Genomic DNA, 15,322 nt, shown 5'->3' on the forward strand with positions numbered 1-15,322 from the left:
GAGAGAGATTGAGGACCTGGCATGAGCTTTTGAAACCTCAAAGCCCACTCCCAGTGACACACCCCCTCTAACAAGACCATACCTCCTGATCCTTCCCATACAGTTCAACTAACTGGTGACTCAATATTCAAATAAATGAGTCTATGTATGGGGGAGCCCTTCTCATTTTAAGGAGATCACAAAATCCTTATGTTTTTAGATTGACTGAGCCCCATTGGATTAGGAGCAGGAATAGGAACAACTGTTACACTATGGGGCCAAGATAATGTGTTTATAGAAGGCCTTGGGGCAAGGGGAAATTGCTCATCCATGTCTGGGCAACAGGGACATCTATGAGTCTGTCCTCTTCTGTGTGTTCCTACTATGGAATGTTTCTGGAACAGGGCTGAGTCCCCATATGCTGTTTAGCTCTTGCCCCTCTTTTGCTCAGAGTCTTCCAGGGGCAAGGAAAGAGGGACATCTCTGTTTGACTTCATCCCTCATTTTAGCACCTAGAGGATGTATGACCCCAGCCAAATAGCACATTGCCTCCATCCCTGAGGAAAAGTAGTCCAGGGTTCTGTGGGTCATGACCCTCTGGGGAGAGGAAGAATTGAACAACATTTTCATGGGTCACCTAATACCATGGGAAAACATAGGTATTTGCATTATGATTCTTAACAGTAACAAAATTATAGTTATGAAGTAGCAACGAAAATAATGTTATAGTTGGGGGTCACCACAACATGAGGAGCTGTATTAAAGGGTCATAGCACTAGGAAGGTTGAGAACCACTGACCTAGAGAGAAGAGAAAGGTTACAGGGTGGGATCCTAGACAGCATGAGTACTCTGACTCTTGGGAAAACCAGCAGTCCATACCTATTAACTCAAGGTAGGTTTGTCTTATCACAGGACTGACCAGCTTGGCATGTTTACACACAAGGAGTTCGAGCAACTGGCCCCCATACTTGATGGCTTCAGCCTCATGACATATGACTACTCTACAGCACAGCAGTGAGTATGGGCTGGTAGCATGCTGTAGGTACAGTGGGTCTTCAGAAAGATAAGGTTGTACCTTGGTCTCTCAGGCAGACATCTGCCTATGGGCTTTGTGGTTCATCATAGAGGGACAGCCATTTTTTCTGCACCTGTATGCTGCCATATGGAAGCTGATTGGTGTACCTGCCCCATTCTCAGGAGTTTGGATTCTTTGGGAAGTCCCTGCCAAAGGGTGGAATCTGGTGTCACCAGTAAAATAGGCATAATCTGGTCTGCCACTTGTTTTCCTTGGGCCTTGGCCCCAGCTGCATGTCTGCTGGCTCTTCCTTGCTCAGTATTTTAGACCTGCTCTTACTGCAGGGATGAGGAGGGCTCATGTAAGCACTTTGCCCCATGCAAGACACCTGGCATCAAAAGGTGCCAGGGCCACTTTGCCTACAAGACTTAAATGATGTATTTCTGGTTCTGCCCTTTTAAAAGATTTTTCTGTGATTTGTTTAGTGTCTCATTTTTCTAAGACTTACCTGTTATTTTTAATTATATATGTGTGTCTCGTTTGGGGGTATAAGCATGTGTGTGGGTTCTCAAAAGGCCAGAGGTGTTGGATCCCCTGAGGCTGGAGTTATAGGCACTTGTGAGCCTCTGGGTGTAGGTGCTGGGAACTGAACTCCGGTCCTCTGCAAGGGCAGTTTGAACCATTAACCACTGTGCTATCTCTCCAGCATTGATTGATTGATTGATTGATTGATTGATTGATTGATGAGACAGGGTTTCTCTATGAAGTCTTGGCTGTCCTGGAGATCATTATGTAGACCAAATTGGCCTTGAACTCATAAAGATTGCCTGCTTCTGCTTCTCAAGAACTGGGTTTAAAGATGTGTGCCATTACATCTGGCTTCCCAAGTCTTCAGAGGTATTTGCCATAACAGAAGGAAATGGGCCCAAGTAGATGACCTAGAGGACCAAACTAGAGTCAGACACAGGGCTTCCTGCCTTCTGCTAAAAGTGGCCCCATTCCCCACTGAACTTGCAGGCCTGGCCCTAATGCTCCATTATCGTGGATTCGAGCCTGTGTCCAGGTCCTGGACCCCAAATCACAGTGGCGAAGCAAGATCCTCCTGGGACTAAATTTCTATGGCATGGATTATGCAGCCTCCAAGGATGCCCGTGAGCCTGTTATTGGGGCCAGGTAAGCCCAGAGTCCTCCTGGTCACATTCTAGGTGTGGCCAGTCATAGAGGTGTGGTTTTAATTCCTGGAAAAACGGAGAAAAGTTGGAACCGAGAAGGTTACAGGCAGGTCCTTTTGGGCTTTGCAGACTGGAATCTGAGATATTGATTGGGTAGAAAGCCCCACTCCTCTGTTGGATACACCTCAGGGTTAGCACCTTCCCCACAGAGTTAGTGCCATAGCCAAGGCCTGCATCCATGATGTAGTTGTCCTGCTACTGGGGAGAAGGTTGTACATGGCTGGCTGGGTTTGACATGGCTTAGTGCATGGGTTCTCTGGGTAGCGCCTGTGTCATGTGGACTTGGCCAGGACTGGCTCTTCCTTTTTTGGTCCCATCATTTCTCCACTGAGGGTCTCCTCCAGCATCTTGGCTCTGTGGTGTTAATAGTGTGAACCCAAGCGTCTCTGTTTTAAAGTATTGCTTCCACTTCTCCCTGCACTTTTCCTGTGTATGTTTCTCCACTGCCACCACGCTTCAGTACTAGCTGGTGGGTTTCAGCAGTTTGATCACCTCAGTCTGTGTTAACCTGTGCTCAGTGTTCTCTGCACTCACACTTTGTACCAGGTTTGGGAAGCATTCAATAGTTTCCTCAATTCTCTTCCTCTCTGCTCCCTCAGATGTGTGGTGTACACTGTCTGATAAGATTCCTACTTGGCTCCTGAGATGTGTTGGACTTCAGATGTTTTTCTTTGATTTTGGTCTCCGTGGAGGTTGATTTATTTTGCCATTCCCTCTCTGCCACTAACCCCACCCAAGCTCTTATTTATTTATTTATTTATTTATTTATTTATTTATTTATTTATTTACTTACTTATTTATTTATGCAGCATTCTGCCTGTGTGTGTGCCTGCGCACCAGAAGAGGGCACCCGATCTCACTATAGATGGTTATGAGCCACCATGTGTTTCCTGGGAATTGAACTCAGGTCCTTTGGAAGAACAGCCAGTGTTCTTAACCTCTGACCTATCTCTCCAGCGTCCCAACCCAGGTTCTTTTTGTCTCATCTATGAGTTTTCTAGTTCATGTTTTACATATCTGTGGATTCAGTTGTGGCACTACTCAGAGTCTCCCTCTGGGTCAGTTCTAGCTGGCCTCCACAGGTGACTTCTCCCTCAATGAGGGTTGGGGACTGTTTTTGGGTAGCCCCCTTCTGAGGGTGTTAGATGTAGTTAATTTCACTATTAAATGCTAGGTATTTTAGCGTCCTTACAAATCTGGGTTCTTTGTTCTGGGTGCCATTAGTTGCTTAGATGTCTAATGGTGTATACCTTCAACTCCAGTACTTGGAAGGCTGAAGCAGGTGGATTTCTGTGAGTCTCAGGACAGCCTGATCTATGTATCAAGTTCCAGGCCAGCTAGGGATATATACTGACATCTGTTCAAACAAAAAGAACCCATTTAAACATCCCCTTTTGTAGTGGTTTTCCATGGAGAATGGTATCCAGAAGCTAAGATCTGGTTGTCATTACCCACTGGGTGCAGCTGTTGCTTTCCGACCCCTAGGCACATTTTATGAAGGGTGCCGTGCATGTCACCCAGGGCAAGTGAGCCAAAGCCAGGCTGCCTGCCTTGTACTGAGTGCTGATGCTCTATTCAGCCTCTGCTTCAAGGTTTCTCTTCACCTTGGCCCCAAGACAAACCCAGAGTTGACTTGGTTGGCCCTTGCAGGGAGTGGAAAAGTCGGAACACTTCTCTGCGGCCCCTAGCTGTTTGTACTCAGTGGAGGTGCACTCATCAAAGCTGTTATCCAGCTCTTATCCAACCACTTTTCCATTGGTCTGTCCATGGTGGGGTGTTAGGGTGGGCTATGCTCCAAAGCCATGGATGGGAAATTCTGTCTTCCTTACACATCTGCACTCTTCTGTATCCTCACAACTGGTCCTAACATCTGGGTTCATCACAGACTTGAATTAGAGGCTGTACTCCTAGCCCAAAGAAGCTGCTGGCTTGCTTTGTGTCCTGAGTCTAAGTCTAACAGCACACAGGGTAGGGCAGGGTTTCTGACTGAGAAGGACCCCACAAATGGGGCAGATAGGGTGGGAAGCTGGTCAAAGCCTTGGGGGCTGACCACCTGCTATTTTCCAGTAGACTGTTGAGAAGTCAGCTTCTCACAGCTGTGTCCTGTGCCTAAAGATGTGTGTGCCAGGAATTAGACATAGGGCATCCACACAGGTGAAGGCTACTCCTGCCTGCTCCACACAGGCTGTTCTTAGCCTCCTGGCCCTTCAGGATTTGCCCAGCTAGGAAAGGTAGGTAGTACCTCTCAATCTTCATCTCGCTAATGGCTTCTATGAGGCAAGATGAGAGCATATATGTGTGCCAACCTGGGCATGGGCCTACCCAAGGGAAAAAATTAGGTAGAGAAAGCAGTTTCCCTGGGGCTAGGCCTGGCGGACTGGTTGCTTTTGCCAGCCTGCCCAGCCTTACCTCGCCAGGGCTGAGTATAGATGCCCACCCAGCAGGGCCACATCCTCCAAGGCTAGAATAAAATAGCCATCCAGACTTACGTACATGGCTGTCCTCCTGACTGCAGTTGACTCCTGCCTCAGGGGTACTTACCAAGGAGCATGTGCCCCTCCGCTTGGTTCTGGTCTGTGGGGCCGACCTGCAGGGAGAAAGACCTGGGAGAACAGCAGGAAGGTCCCATAGGCACTGCTTCTTGCAGGGAGCTTTGATGCCTGGCAAGTGCTTTTCTTGGGAGATCTCTGGCTCAGGACTGCTGAAGTTCCCTGAGTGGGTACAGCTCCTGCTCCTCAATTGTTGCCAGATCCACATCTGACTCCTCCCTGAAGACAAGCCTCTTATGCTTACTTCCTTTTTTTTTTAAAGATTTATTTATTATATAGATAATGTTCTGTCTGCTTATACACCTGCATGCCAGAAGAGGGCACCAGATCTCACTATAGGTGATTTTGAGGCACCATAGTTCCTGGGAATTGAACTTAGGACCTCTGGAAGAGCTGCTAGTTGCTCTTAGCTTCTGAGCCATTTCTCCAGCCCCTATGTTTACTTCTTACCCTATCTGTTAGGCCCCTTTTTTTTTATACCCCCATGGCTATGCCTCAGCTGTGTGGTGTCTACTCTTGACTCAGAATTCTGCTTTCCAGGAGCATGGGGTGAGATAGGCCTCCAATTTGGGGGTGTCCTGTGGGGTCTTCTCCTTCCATGCCTGAATCTGGGGTTCATCATCCCTATTTCTAGAAGTGCTTATGCTTCCAGGTCAGGCCCTTTCCTCACCCTCTGCCTGCACCTTCTGCTTTTGGCACCAAGTTTCTGTTTCTTATGATGTCAACTGCAGTTGGACCTAGGCCTTGTATAAAGTTGCTGCCCCAGCCCATCCTACACACTTTGTATGCTGCCTGGTGACATTGTTCATAGATTCTCCTCCCAGGCCGCTGTGAAGAGTGAAGAGCTCTCATCCCTTCATCCTGTTTGTGCCCTCCCACTGGGATGTGTGCAAGACAGGATGAATCACTGCTGTGGTCTTCTTCGTCCCTGCTGCTAAAACTCACAGGAACTACCTGTTTCCTTCCTTATCTCATTCTTGATGTTCTTGTTTTCTTTTGTTTTGGAGACAGTCATACTCTGTAGCCCAGGCTGGCCTCAGTCTTATGACAATCCTCTTGTCTCAGTGAGCTAGCTCCAGCTTCCAGATCTTAAGTCTTCCATTTAGTTTATTCTCCCCAAATCCCAGGCATCAGCTGACAACTAGTGGTGTGGGTAAAGGATTCCTTTCCCCTCAAGGTCCCCAAGTTGTGACTTTGGGACCCTGGCTTTAAGTGACTTTCACTGATCAAGTGTAGACCTCAGTCATGAGCCCCTTTACCAGGACAGTAGCAGATCAGGCTCATCAGTGGTTTTTGTTTCCATAAGATGCAACAGTATTCCATGGGGACACCATACCAGAGACCTAAGAATCCCCCAGAGGAGGCTCTGCATCCACTGAGAAGCCAGCAGAAACCCACCTTGAGCTGTGAGAGACCTTTAAACCTATGAAGCCTTGAATGTCTGACCTAAGGTTTTGCTGCTCATAGGCAGGTTTGGGGTGGCTCTGCCATCACCATTTTCTCCCAGCAGATCTGGGCCTTAGGAAGGGGAGGGTCTCACTAGTGCCCTACCCCTGATAGGCCCCGGGCTGGCCTCAGCACCCTGTAGGGACCCAGGGGGTTCCAAGGAAGAGTGTCTTATACAATTTAAGCCCCAAACTGGCTCTGGGTAGGGGTAGCAGATTTCCTGTGCACGAGGTATCTTCATACCTGGATCCCAGTGAGTGCACGCAGCCCACAGCCTGTACATGTCCCGTTTCTCAGTGATGGGTCTCATGAAGAACACCAGCTGCTACATTTTCACATGCCAGGGCCACCTTTGGTTAGCTTCGGCCATAGGTGGACACAGGTAGCAGGAGAACAGGTCAGGAAAGTTTATCATGTGCACCTGCTGGCTTTACTCAGTGTTAGTCCCCACACTTTGAAAGCTGTACCCCACTGATCATCTTGGATTTGCTTTTGAGGCTACCAACCTTGACCTTGCCTAGTACCCTACCAGTGTCAGCAACCATTTGACAATGTGTCAACCTCATTCTTCTTTCTACTCTTCTTTCTTCGGCTGAACCCTGCCTGCTGCTCACCTACCAAGTTCACTTAGACTTGTGTAGGGGATCAAAGGACCGTCATAGCCAAGGCCTCCACAGAGATTTCTGCTGACTTTTTTTCCACAAAGCAGAATTCCTTCCAGGTTGATAGCACAGGGAATCCCGGGGCCACAGGTCATAGTCTCTTCCACGTTGTAGTCCAACCCCTCTGGTAGGGTTGGATCCAGATAAGAGAGGTAGCTGTAGATAAGAAGACCCATCCCCTGCTGACAAGGCCCAACTGAAGACCCCAGGCCCCCAGGCCAGGCAAGCATCTAGGGGAAGGTGTTAGGGGACTATTGCCTATGGTCTGGCTGCTCCCCCAAGAACACAGCTTAGCAGGATGCAGCCTCTTTATGCCAGTCACCACAGGTTCCTCTCCTGATGGCCCCATCAGGGCAGATGACCTGCTATGAGATGCAAGGGAGCGTCTTAAGCTCTTTAGGATTCTGCTGCCTTTTTGTTTTGTTTTATTTTTTAAGATTTATTTATTTAGCCAGTCGGTCCTGGTGCGTGCCTTTAATCCTAGCACAGGCAGGCGGATCTCTGAGTTTGAGGTCAGCCTGGTTTACAGAGTGAGTTCCAGGACAGCCAAGGATACACAGAGAACCCCTGTCTCGAACAAACATCTATTTGTTTTTATATGCATTGATGTTTTGCCTGCATGTATGTTTGTGCGAGGGTACCAGATCCTCTAGAACTGGAGTTCCAGACAGTTGGGAGCTGTCATGTGGGTGCAGGGATTGAACACAGGTCCTCTAGAAGAGCAGCCAGTGCTCTTAACCACTGAGCCATCTCTATAAGCTTTTCAGTTGCCCTTTTTGTGAGAATCCAAGCAGGGCCTCAGGATGATATGCCAGCCCATCTTTGCCTCCAGCACAGAGCCCTAGTCTTCTCCAGAGGAGACATGGTTCAGCCACCTAACCATCTGCTCAGCTGTAGATGAAGCCAAGGCCCTGTGATAGGGAGATTGGCCAGCTCACTCAAGCCAGCCACTCTGGTATGTTTGTTTCTACCAGCCAGGTAGACCATCTGTGCCTGCCCCATGGTGGGGCTTGCAGAGCAGTGCCCCTTACTGGTATAGCGTGGGCTCCTAGTGAAACTCTGGGATGGCCTGCTCATTGCTTGTCTTTAGAGGTGTTGCACCTCACAGTAACAAAAATGAAGTGCAGCATGCCTGTCCTGGTCCCCTCACTTGGCTGGCTTAGCATAATTAAGCTGATTAAGCATCACAGCTAAGCCACTGCACATACATGGCTCTCATGCACTTACCCATGCACTTACCGAACAATCACCTCCTCCCTTCTGCCCCATGAAAGCTGAACTCACTTGTTTCCTCTGACTTCACCCTGCCTCCAGGCCACAGAATCATCCCAGGGATGAGCCATAGTTTACTTGGTGATGTGATTAATTGAGGCCAGCTGGCTAGGAAGTGTGTGGGATCCTCCCAGCATAGGCTGTTGATGCTCCCAACGTGGTGATGCTGTAATTATCCTGTGGTGCATTTGGAAGCCATCATGGTCCAGGCAGCCTGTCAAATAGAGATCCAGCCTTGGTGCTAATGAGCATCTCTACCGTGTTCCTCTTTACCCTGTGATGCCAAGGCAAGTTCCATTATCAGCATATCTGATAACAGTGTCCTGTGGTGACATGCTTCTAACTATGGCAAAGATAGAAACCAGATGAAGATGAGGCCCATAAGCATGGTCCTCATTCCTACCCATCCTGTGTACACATCTCACTCTAGATGACCCGAGATCGTGGAGCACTTTCCTGAGTCCCTTATGGTCAGCCCCAGCTAGCTCTGTACATGCCAACATATCCAGAACATTCTGACCAAACCCACTTAGACAGCCCTGCTTTTTGTTTTGTTAAACTTTTATTAATTTATTTTGGGGTGGGAAAGCACAGCGTGCCAAGGCACTGTGTAGAGGTCAGGGAGCAACATGCAGCAGTTAGTTTTCTCTTTTTAGTGTATGGGCTCTGGGGACCAAACTCGGGTCATCAGGCTTGGTGGCGAGCACCTTACCCACTGAGACATCTCACTGGCCCTGTTTGTTTATTTTTTTATATGTGTATTATGGTGTGTGTATGTGTGTATGAATGCAAGTGTCAGAGATATCAGATCCCCCCGGAGCTGTAGTTACAGCAGGTGGCTGTGACTGACCCAGTGTCGGTGTTGGGAACCGAATCTGGATCCTTTACAAGAGCATTACTCTTTGTACACTCTTAACTGCTGAGCTGCCTTTCCAGCCCCTGGTTTTGTTTTATTTTGTTGTTTGTTTGAAACAGGGTTTCTGTGGGTTTCTATGAGTTCCTGGCTGCCCTGGAACCTACTCTGTAGACTAGGCTGACCTTGAACTCAGAGATCTGCCTGCCTCTGCCTCCTGAGTGCTGTAATTAAAGGTGTATGCCACTACTCCTGGCTTCCAGGCCCTGTTTTTTTTAAGTGAATTTAAATATTTTTTATTAAATGTATATATTGTATATTAATCTTTTCCCCCTTCTTGTCCTCACTCTCCTTTCCCTCACACCTTCTGTCTGCTTTTAGTCTCTTGTGCCCTCTAGACAGTTTGACTTCCTCTGGTTTTTAGACCTCAAGCAGATCCATAAAAAAAGGCTTTCTGTCTCCTGACAGCTCTGCATGGTCAGTCTGTGACACTGGCCTCACTCAAGGCCTTTCTGGAGTTGGTCCTCAGCTCAGATGTCATGTGAGGGATACCCTAAGGAGATGATGGGACTCCCTCTGGACTGAGCTTGCAGGATTGGGCCCTGGGAAGGGCAGGGTAGTAGAAGTAAATGCCAGACCTTCTATCCTGTAGGGATGACTCCAACCTAGCCTTAAAAGACTTGCTCTTATATATTAATTTTTAAAATTACTTTATGTCTGTGAGTATTTTGCCTGCATGTATGTCTGGGCACCACATGCACACCTGATGCTCACAGAAGCCAGAAAAGAGCACTGGATCTCCTAGAACTGGAGTTACAGATAACTGAGAGCTGCCATGTGGATGCTGAGGATTGAACCCAGGTCCTCTGGAAGAGCAGCCCGTGCTCATCATGGATTAGTCATCTCTCCAGCCCCCTATTTATTTATCCTTATGTGTATGAGTGTTCTGCCTGCATGTATGTATGTGCACATGTATATATCTGGTACCCACAGAGGTAAGAAGAGAGACCCAAAGCTCCTGGAAGTAGAATTACAGACAGTTGTGAACTGTCTAATCTTGGGTCCTTTGCAAGAGCAGTAAGTGCTCTTAACTGCTGAGCTGTTTTCTCTAGCCTGCCCCAACATAGCTTTTGTTGGTGCTGACCTGGCAGTGTGTCTAACTACAGTCAGTTCCTTGTGGAACATTGCATTTAGTGGGATGTCAGGGATCCCATATACAGCTGAGCTAGAAAGGGCCAGGGCCACAGTGTCAGCTGTGTGGGGCTGTAACCCTGTTCTGAGCTATCACTCTAGGCCCCATCTTGGAGGCTAAGGGTTCCACTGAAGATTTGGTCTGAGAGTAGGAGTTTCTTCCCAATCTCCGAACAGTTTTGTCCTCTGTCCCTGCCTGTAAATCACAGTGGACTCATTAGGCTGTGGGCCAGGAAGGACTGAGAACCTTCTTATCACTGGAAACATGTAGGCCGTCCTGTCTCTGGTGCTCTAAGGCCCTCTGTGAAGTGTCTAGGTAGGTTCACATGGTTCCATCAGCATTCCTGACCCTTTCATCAGAGGCCTTGTGTCATATACCTATACCATTACTCACCCTCACCCCCCATTTCAAAGTGTGTAAATAGTACATTCACAAACTTGAATGACCCTTTCCAATTCCAAAACATTTCATTACCCAACCCCAGAGAAGCCTTTTACCCCTTAATAGTCATGCCTCAATCTCCCCAGGTCCTATTAACCTGTACCCTGGGTCTTGTCCCTGAGGATCTGTCTGCCTGCTGTGAGTGTTATATGAAAACAGAATCACTATGTGGTTGAGGCTTTTCTTAGCTTAGAGAAATGTCGAGTCCTTAATTCTTCTTCCTTCAAGTGTGTGTTGTGTCTCTGAGCTGGCCCCAACCCCCAGACTCAAGTGATCTTGCTGACTGCAGATATTCCAACTTCTTCTGTCCTAACGATTTACTGTACCTTCTTATAGACTTCAGGTGATGCCTATGACCAGTTCATGCCATCCTCTGGGCTTGTCTTCCTTTTCTGTATCTCTCCCTCCTCTCACATAGGCCCCTTATTCCATCGCTGCATGTTTCATGTCATCCTGCTTATTTATGCCTCATCTTGGAAAGGTGAGGTGGCCCTTGCTGTTGTGCCTGAGACCTGGCCTTCAGGTGCAGCTTGCCCTTCACATTTTTCCACAGGAGTCACACAAGCCCCAGAGGGCTCTAAGCCTAGACAGTTCAGTTCCAGGGGTTCATGCTGACGGGAGGTATAAGGTCCTTTTATTCTGGTCACAACTGCTCCCATGGGGTCAAGCATGCACACACACACACACACACACACACACACACACACACACACAAGCTGAAAAGGAAAGACCCAGTTTCTCTAAAGAATATTGTCTGGGACTCTCAGTGTACCATGAGGCCAGGGCCATACTACACTCTTTGGAGCACTCCTGGACAAGATGACAGCTGTTCAAGTCTCCAAGATACCTTGGGAGCTGTTGGGGCCTCTAACCTGCCCAGCGCTGTACCCTTTTGTCAGGAGTCTAAGACACCTGCAAGTCAGATCTCAAAGGCAGTTCTCTGCTACTCCATCCCTCCCCTCACCCTCACATAGTGGAGGTTCCCACGACTCTGCTGCCCCCCTGAGCCCAGACCAGTAGCCCTGAAGACCATCCCACTTTAGGCTACAGCTGCATGTACCCTGTGACCACCCTCCCACATGTGTTGATTGTACTGCCAGACCAGGGAGAAGACCTCTACCTGCATGCTCCCAGCTACAGAGGACGATCTCCCAGACCATCTATTAACATGCTTGTGGCGATGGTTTTTATCTGGTAGGAACACTGCTCTGGTCTCAGACGTGCAGCATTGATGGCTGTGTGCCCCTGGTCCCCCTTGCATTGTTGGAAACTCCAGTCCTGGCCCCAGCAGTTGAAAACAAGCCTTTCTTCAAGAAGGGCAGCACTGCTGCAGCTCTGGCAAAGAGGCAGCAATGTCCACCTTGGGAAAGAAAGCCTGGGAGACTCAGCCTATCAAAGCCAATGCTGCTGCTCACTGTCCTTGCAAAAGCCCTGTCCTTTAATCCTTGACCCACAGCCTGGTAGAGCAGTTAACATCTTCTAGACACTGAATTGCTTATTTTCTGGGCTCTAGGCAGAGCAAGGTCAAACCAGAACATCAGGTGGCCAAACTGAGAGGAAGCTGTACTTAGAGTACAGTGGAGTGCTGACTCCCTGTGTTCAAAGCATTGACTTCCCCAAGGAGACCACAAAAAGGGCTGTTCCCAGTGCAGGACTTGTGTACAGTAGGGCTTTGAGGTTTGGCCACCCAAGTTTTCTGGCTGAACATAACAGTGCTGCTGGCGCTCTGTGGACCTTTAGGGACAATGTATTCTTCACTTTTTCTGTAATTGCCACAGCCACATAGAAGCTGTGGTTTAGGAGTGGGCTGGGGTATGTGACTAGCTCTCACACTGGTAACTTGATCTCTCCAGGTACATACAGACATTGAAGGACCACAAGCCTCGAGTGGTGTGGGACAACCAGGCTGCAGAGCACTTCTTTGAATACAAGAAGTGAGTAACTTGTAGCCCACCAAGTTGTAAGCAGGAAGCTTTGTGGGGAGGACACTGATGAGGGAGCAACAGGGAATGGGGAACGGTGAGGGCCCAGGGCTGGTGGACCTTAACCCTGTTGCAAGGGGAGTGTAGCCCTTGGGCCTACCTAGAAGGCAGGGTTCATGGTCCCATTTCTTCTGCAGGAATCGCGGCGGGAGGCATGTTGTCTTCTACCCAACTCTGAAGGTATGTGCCATGTGTTTTGCTTGTCAACCTTAATGCTGTGGTGGGGGTTACAGTTTTGGCCAGATGATATCAATGGTATCAGTACTTGCCATCTGCATTGGAGGTCTGTCCTGTGGTCTTGATTCCAGGCCACACACTGTCTCCATGTTTATGATAATTCTGGGTACGCTGGGGTAGTAAGGAAGTGGCTGGAGCAGGTGCCTACACCCCTGTCTGCCCCACAGTCTCTGCAGGTGCGGCTGGAGCTAGCCAGGGAGCTGGGCGTCGGGGTCTCCATCTGGGAGCTGGGTCAAGGCCTGGATTACTTCTATGACCTGCTGTAGGCTGGACAGCAACCCCCAAGTGACTGTGGACTTTTCTAAGCCATGGAGTGACTGGTGAAATATAGGTCTCTTCTCTATTTACTGTGAGACATCTGCTATGGTCCTCAGCAGGACCCACATGCATGGGTGTTTCTTGGCCCAGGATAAGAACTGGGGCCCTTCCTGCTCACTACTCACTGCTGCCTGCTGTGAGCCAGATGAAAAGAAAACACAGCTCCCATCCCCTAGGACAGTTCAGCTCTGGGCTCAGGCCTCTTGAGTGCTTTGCAAGGTCTGTGTGGGATGTGGGTTTGGAAGATATGAACAATGACAGTCTTCTAGTCCTGGCAAAGATAGCCCTTCCTAGCACCACCCTAAAGCCTGACAAGGGCAGTATAGAGGGCCCTGCCTTCACACTATGATCACCTGCCTACCACAGACACAGGTGTGTGTTCAAGGTGCCTGATGCCTGCAGCAGGTGCTACACCTATCCCCACTGAGCTGGATGTGACCAGGTTGTGAGACCAGGTTGGAAACTGGCCCAGAGAAGCTGCACTTATTTCTGTGAAATGCCCTGGGCCATAGTCCAGACTGTGTCCACCAGAGGATAGGATAGGGCTTGCCTATGGAGCAGCAGGAAGACCTGTGGGCTGAGTGGGACTGGTCTCATGAGACCAGAGGGGCCTATCTACCCTAATGAACAGGCTGAGCCAACGCTGGGGAAATGTCCAAGAATTCTGAGGCACCAACAGGTGAAGAATAGCTGACCCTTACTTCCTCACCCCTTCATGTGTCATCCCCTGCTGGGTATTATCTCAAGGTAGTAATTCCTGGTCCTGCAGGCCCTTGGGTAGAGCTAGCCAAGGCCTAAGCTATAGAGGCCAGAAACTCTAACCAGGACTCTGCCCTGTGAGTTTCTGAGATCTGTAACTCAGGATCCTGAGTGTTAGGGATGGGGAGGATGCTAAGACAACAGGGCCAGGCCCAACCCATGAAAGGCATGGCTAAATCCCTCCCACTCAAGAGTTGCTTCACAGTGGGCAGTCTCACCTAGACATCAGTTGAACCACTACTGACTACAACCTACTTGAGTAGAGACAGTCCCTGGCCACTCAGGTCAGTGTGGTCAAGGCTGATAACTTGGGGTGCTGGGTCGGGGGATCCCCAAGGTGGATAGACTCTACCAACTATCTGATACCTATAAAGGCTTTGGAGAGCTACACTGACCCCACTGGCTTTGGGAGAGAGAAGGAGTACTGCAGATACCAGATAAGGGGCGCAGCCAGGCCAGGTCGAGAAAGCCAGTGTGAAGGGACAGAGAGGCATTTTGGCCTCCTGTTTTATAAGAAATGGTCATCAGCATGTTCATATGTTATAGGGGTAGAAGTTGGGACACTGGCTGGCACTGTGGAGTCATGAAAGAGTTTGGTTCCGCACTGGTTGCCCTGTGATTCACTGAGCCTGGGTCCCTCCAGCCTTGACTCTGAGGGTTTAGTGGATGAGAGTACTTCTCTGAACATAAGGAGTGAATGGCGTGGGGCTTACCTAGTTTCAGCAGAGCACTGGTGAAGTGGCAGAAGTGGACTGGAGAACAGCCTGCTGTGAGCAGATGGAGTGACCAAGGTAGTATGGGGATAAAGCAGTATAGGTCCAAGAGTGTCACTGGCAAGGGTCCTAGTTGGGACAGAGAGCCAAATGGTAGGAGTAGATGGGAACACCTGAGCCACAGAAAAGTGGGAAGCCAGTTCACCTTGATTTTTCTCCCCCTCCTTGGTGCTGGAGATTGATTTGAGAGCCATGCAGGGGCATCCCCACTGAGCAATAACCTTCAGGTTCTAGATTTCCAAGTTGAGGTGTGCAGAGGGCTGTCGAACTACCAGACTGACTCATGGATAGAAATGCAGTCAGTGAGGGTCAAGGCACTGTAGGCTGTCAGTGGCTATAGCGAGTTGGTCACCATGAGCCATACATGAGAACTGCTTAGCTTGGGGGTGAGAGGGAGGAGAGGGCATCCTGGAACCCGAATGAAGCTTTGAACACAGTGAGTTAGCGATACTCTGAGTACAGCTTCCTTTCAGTTTGGCCATCTGTAAGTAACAGGGCTTTTTGATAATTAACAGCTTGTCTGGAGCAGCTGACTCTACAGTAATTCTCAGAGGTTGTTCAGGGTCCTATGGCTTTCACTAGAGGGAGGACGGTGGGACACAAGGACTCAG

General features: G+C 49.1%; 1 protein-coding gene across 3 annotated transcripts in view; it reads left to right on the forward strand.

Annotated features, from left to right (window-relative positions):
* Positions 1 to 15,322, forward strand: part of Chid1 (chitinase domain containing 1) — a 44,130-nt gene that overhangs the window by 23,645 nt on the left and 5,163 nt on the right. For 2 of the 3 annotated variants that reach the window (XM_055606824.1, XM_055606825.1), the window contains exons 9-13: positions 893 to 994; positions 2,013 to 2,168; positions 12,496 to 12,576; positions 12,762 to 12,804; positions 13,029 to 13,204. In XM_055606824.1, the coding sequence (XP_055462799.1) occupies positions 893 to 994; positions 2,013 to 2,168; positions 12,496 to 12,576; positions 12,762 to 12,804; positions 13,029 to 13,127 (481 nt within the window). In that variant the 3' untranslated portion in view covers positions 13,128 to 13,204. Of the gene's footprint in view, positions 1 to 892; positions 995 to 2,012; positions 2,169 to 12,495; positions 12,577 to 12,761; positions 12,805 to 13,028; positions 13,205 to 15,322 lie in introns of those variants that run through there. The other variant, XM_055606826.1, reaches the window with a different exon arrangement.

Source organism: Psammomys obesus, unplaced genomic scaffold (genome assembly GCF_907164565.1).
Source record: "Psammomys obesus unplaced genomic scaffold, mPsaObe1.curated_primary_1811, whole genome shotgun sequence".
Taxonomy (NCBI): Eukaryota; Metazoa; Chordata; class Mammalia; order Rodentia; family Muridae; genus Psammomys; species Psammomys obesus.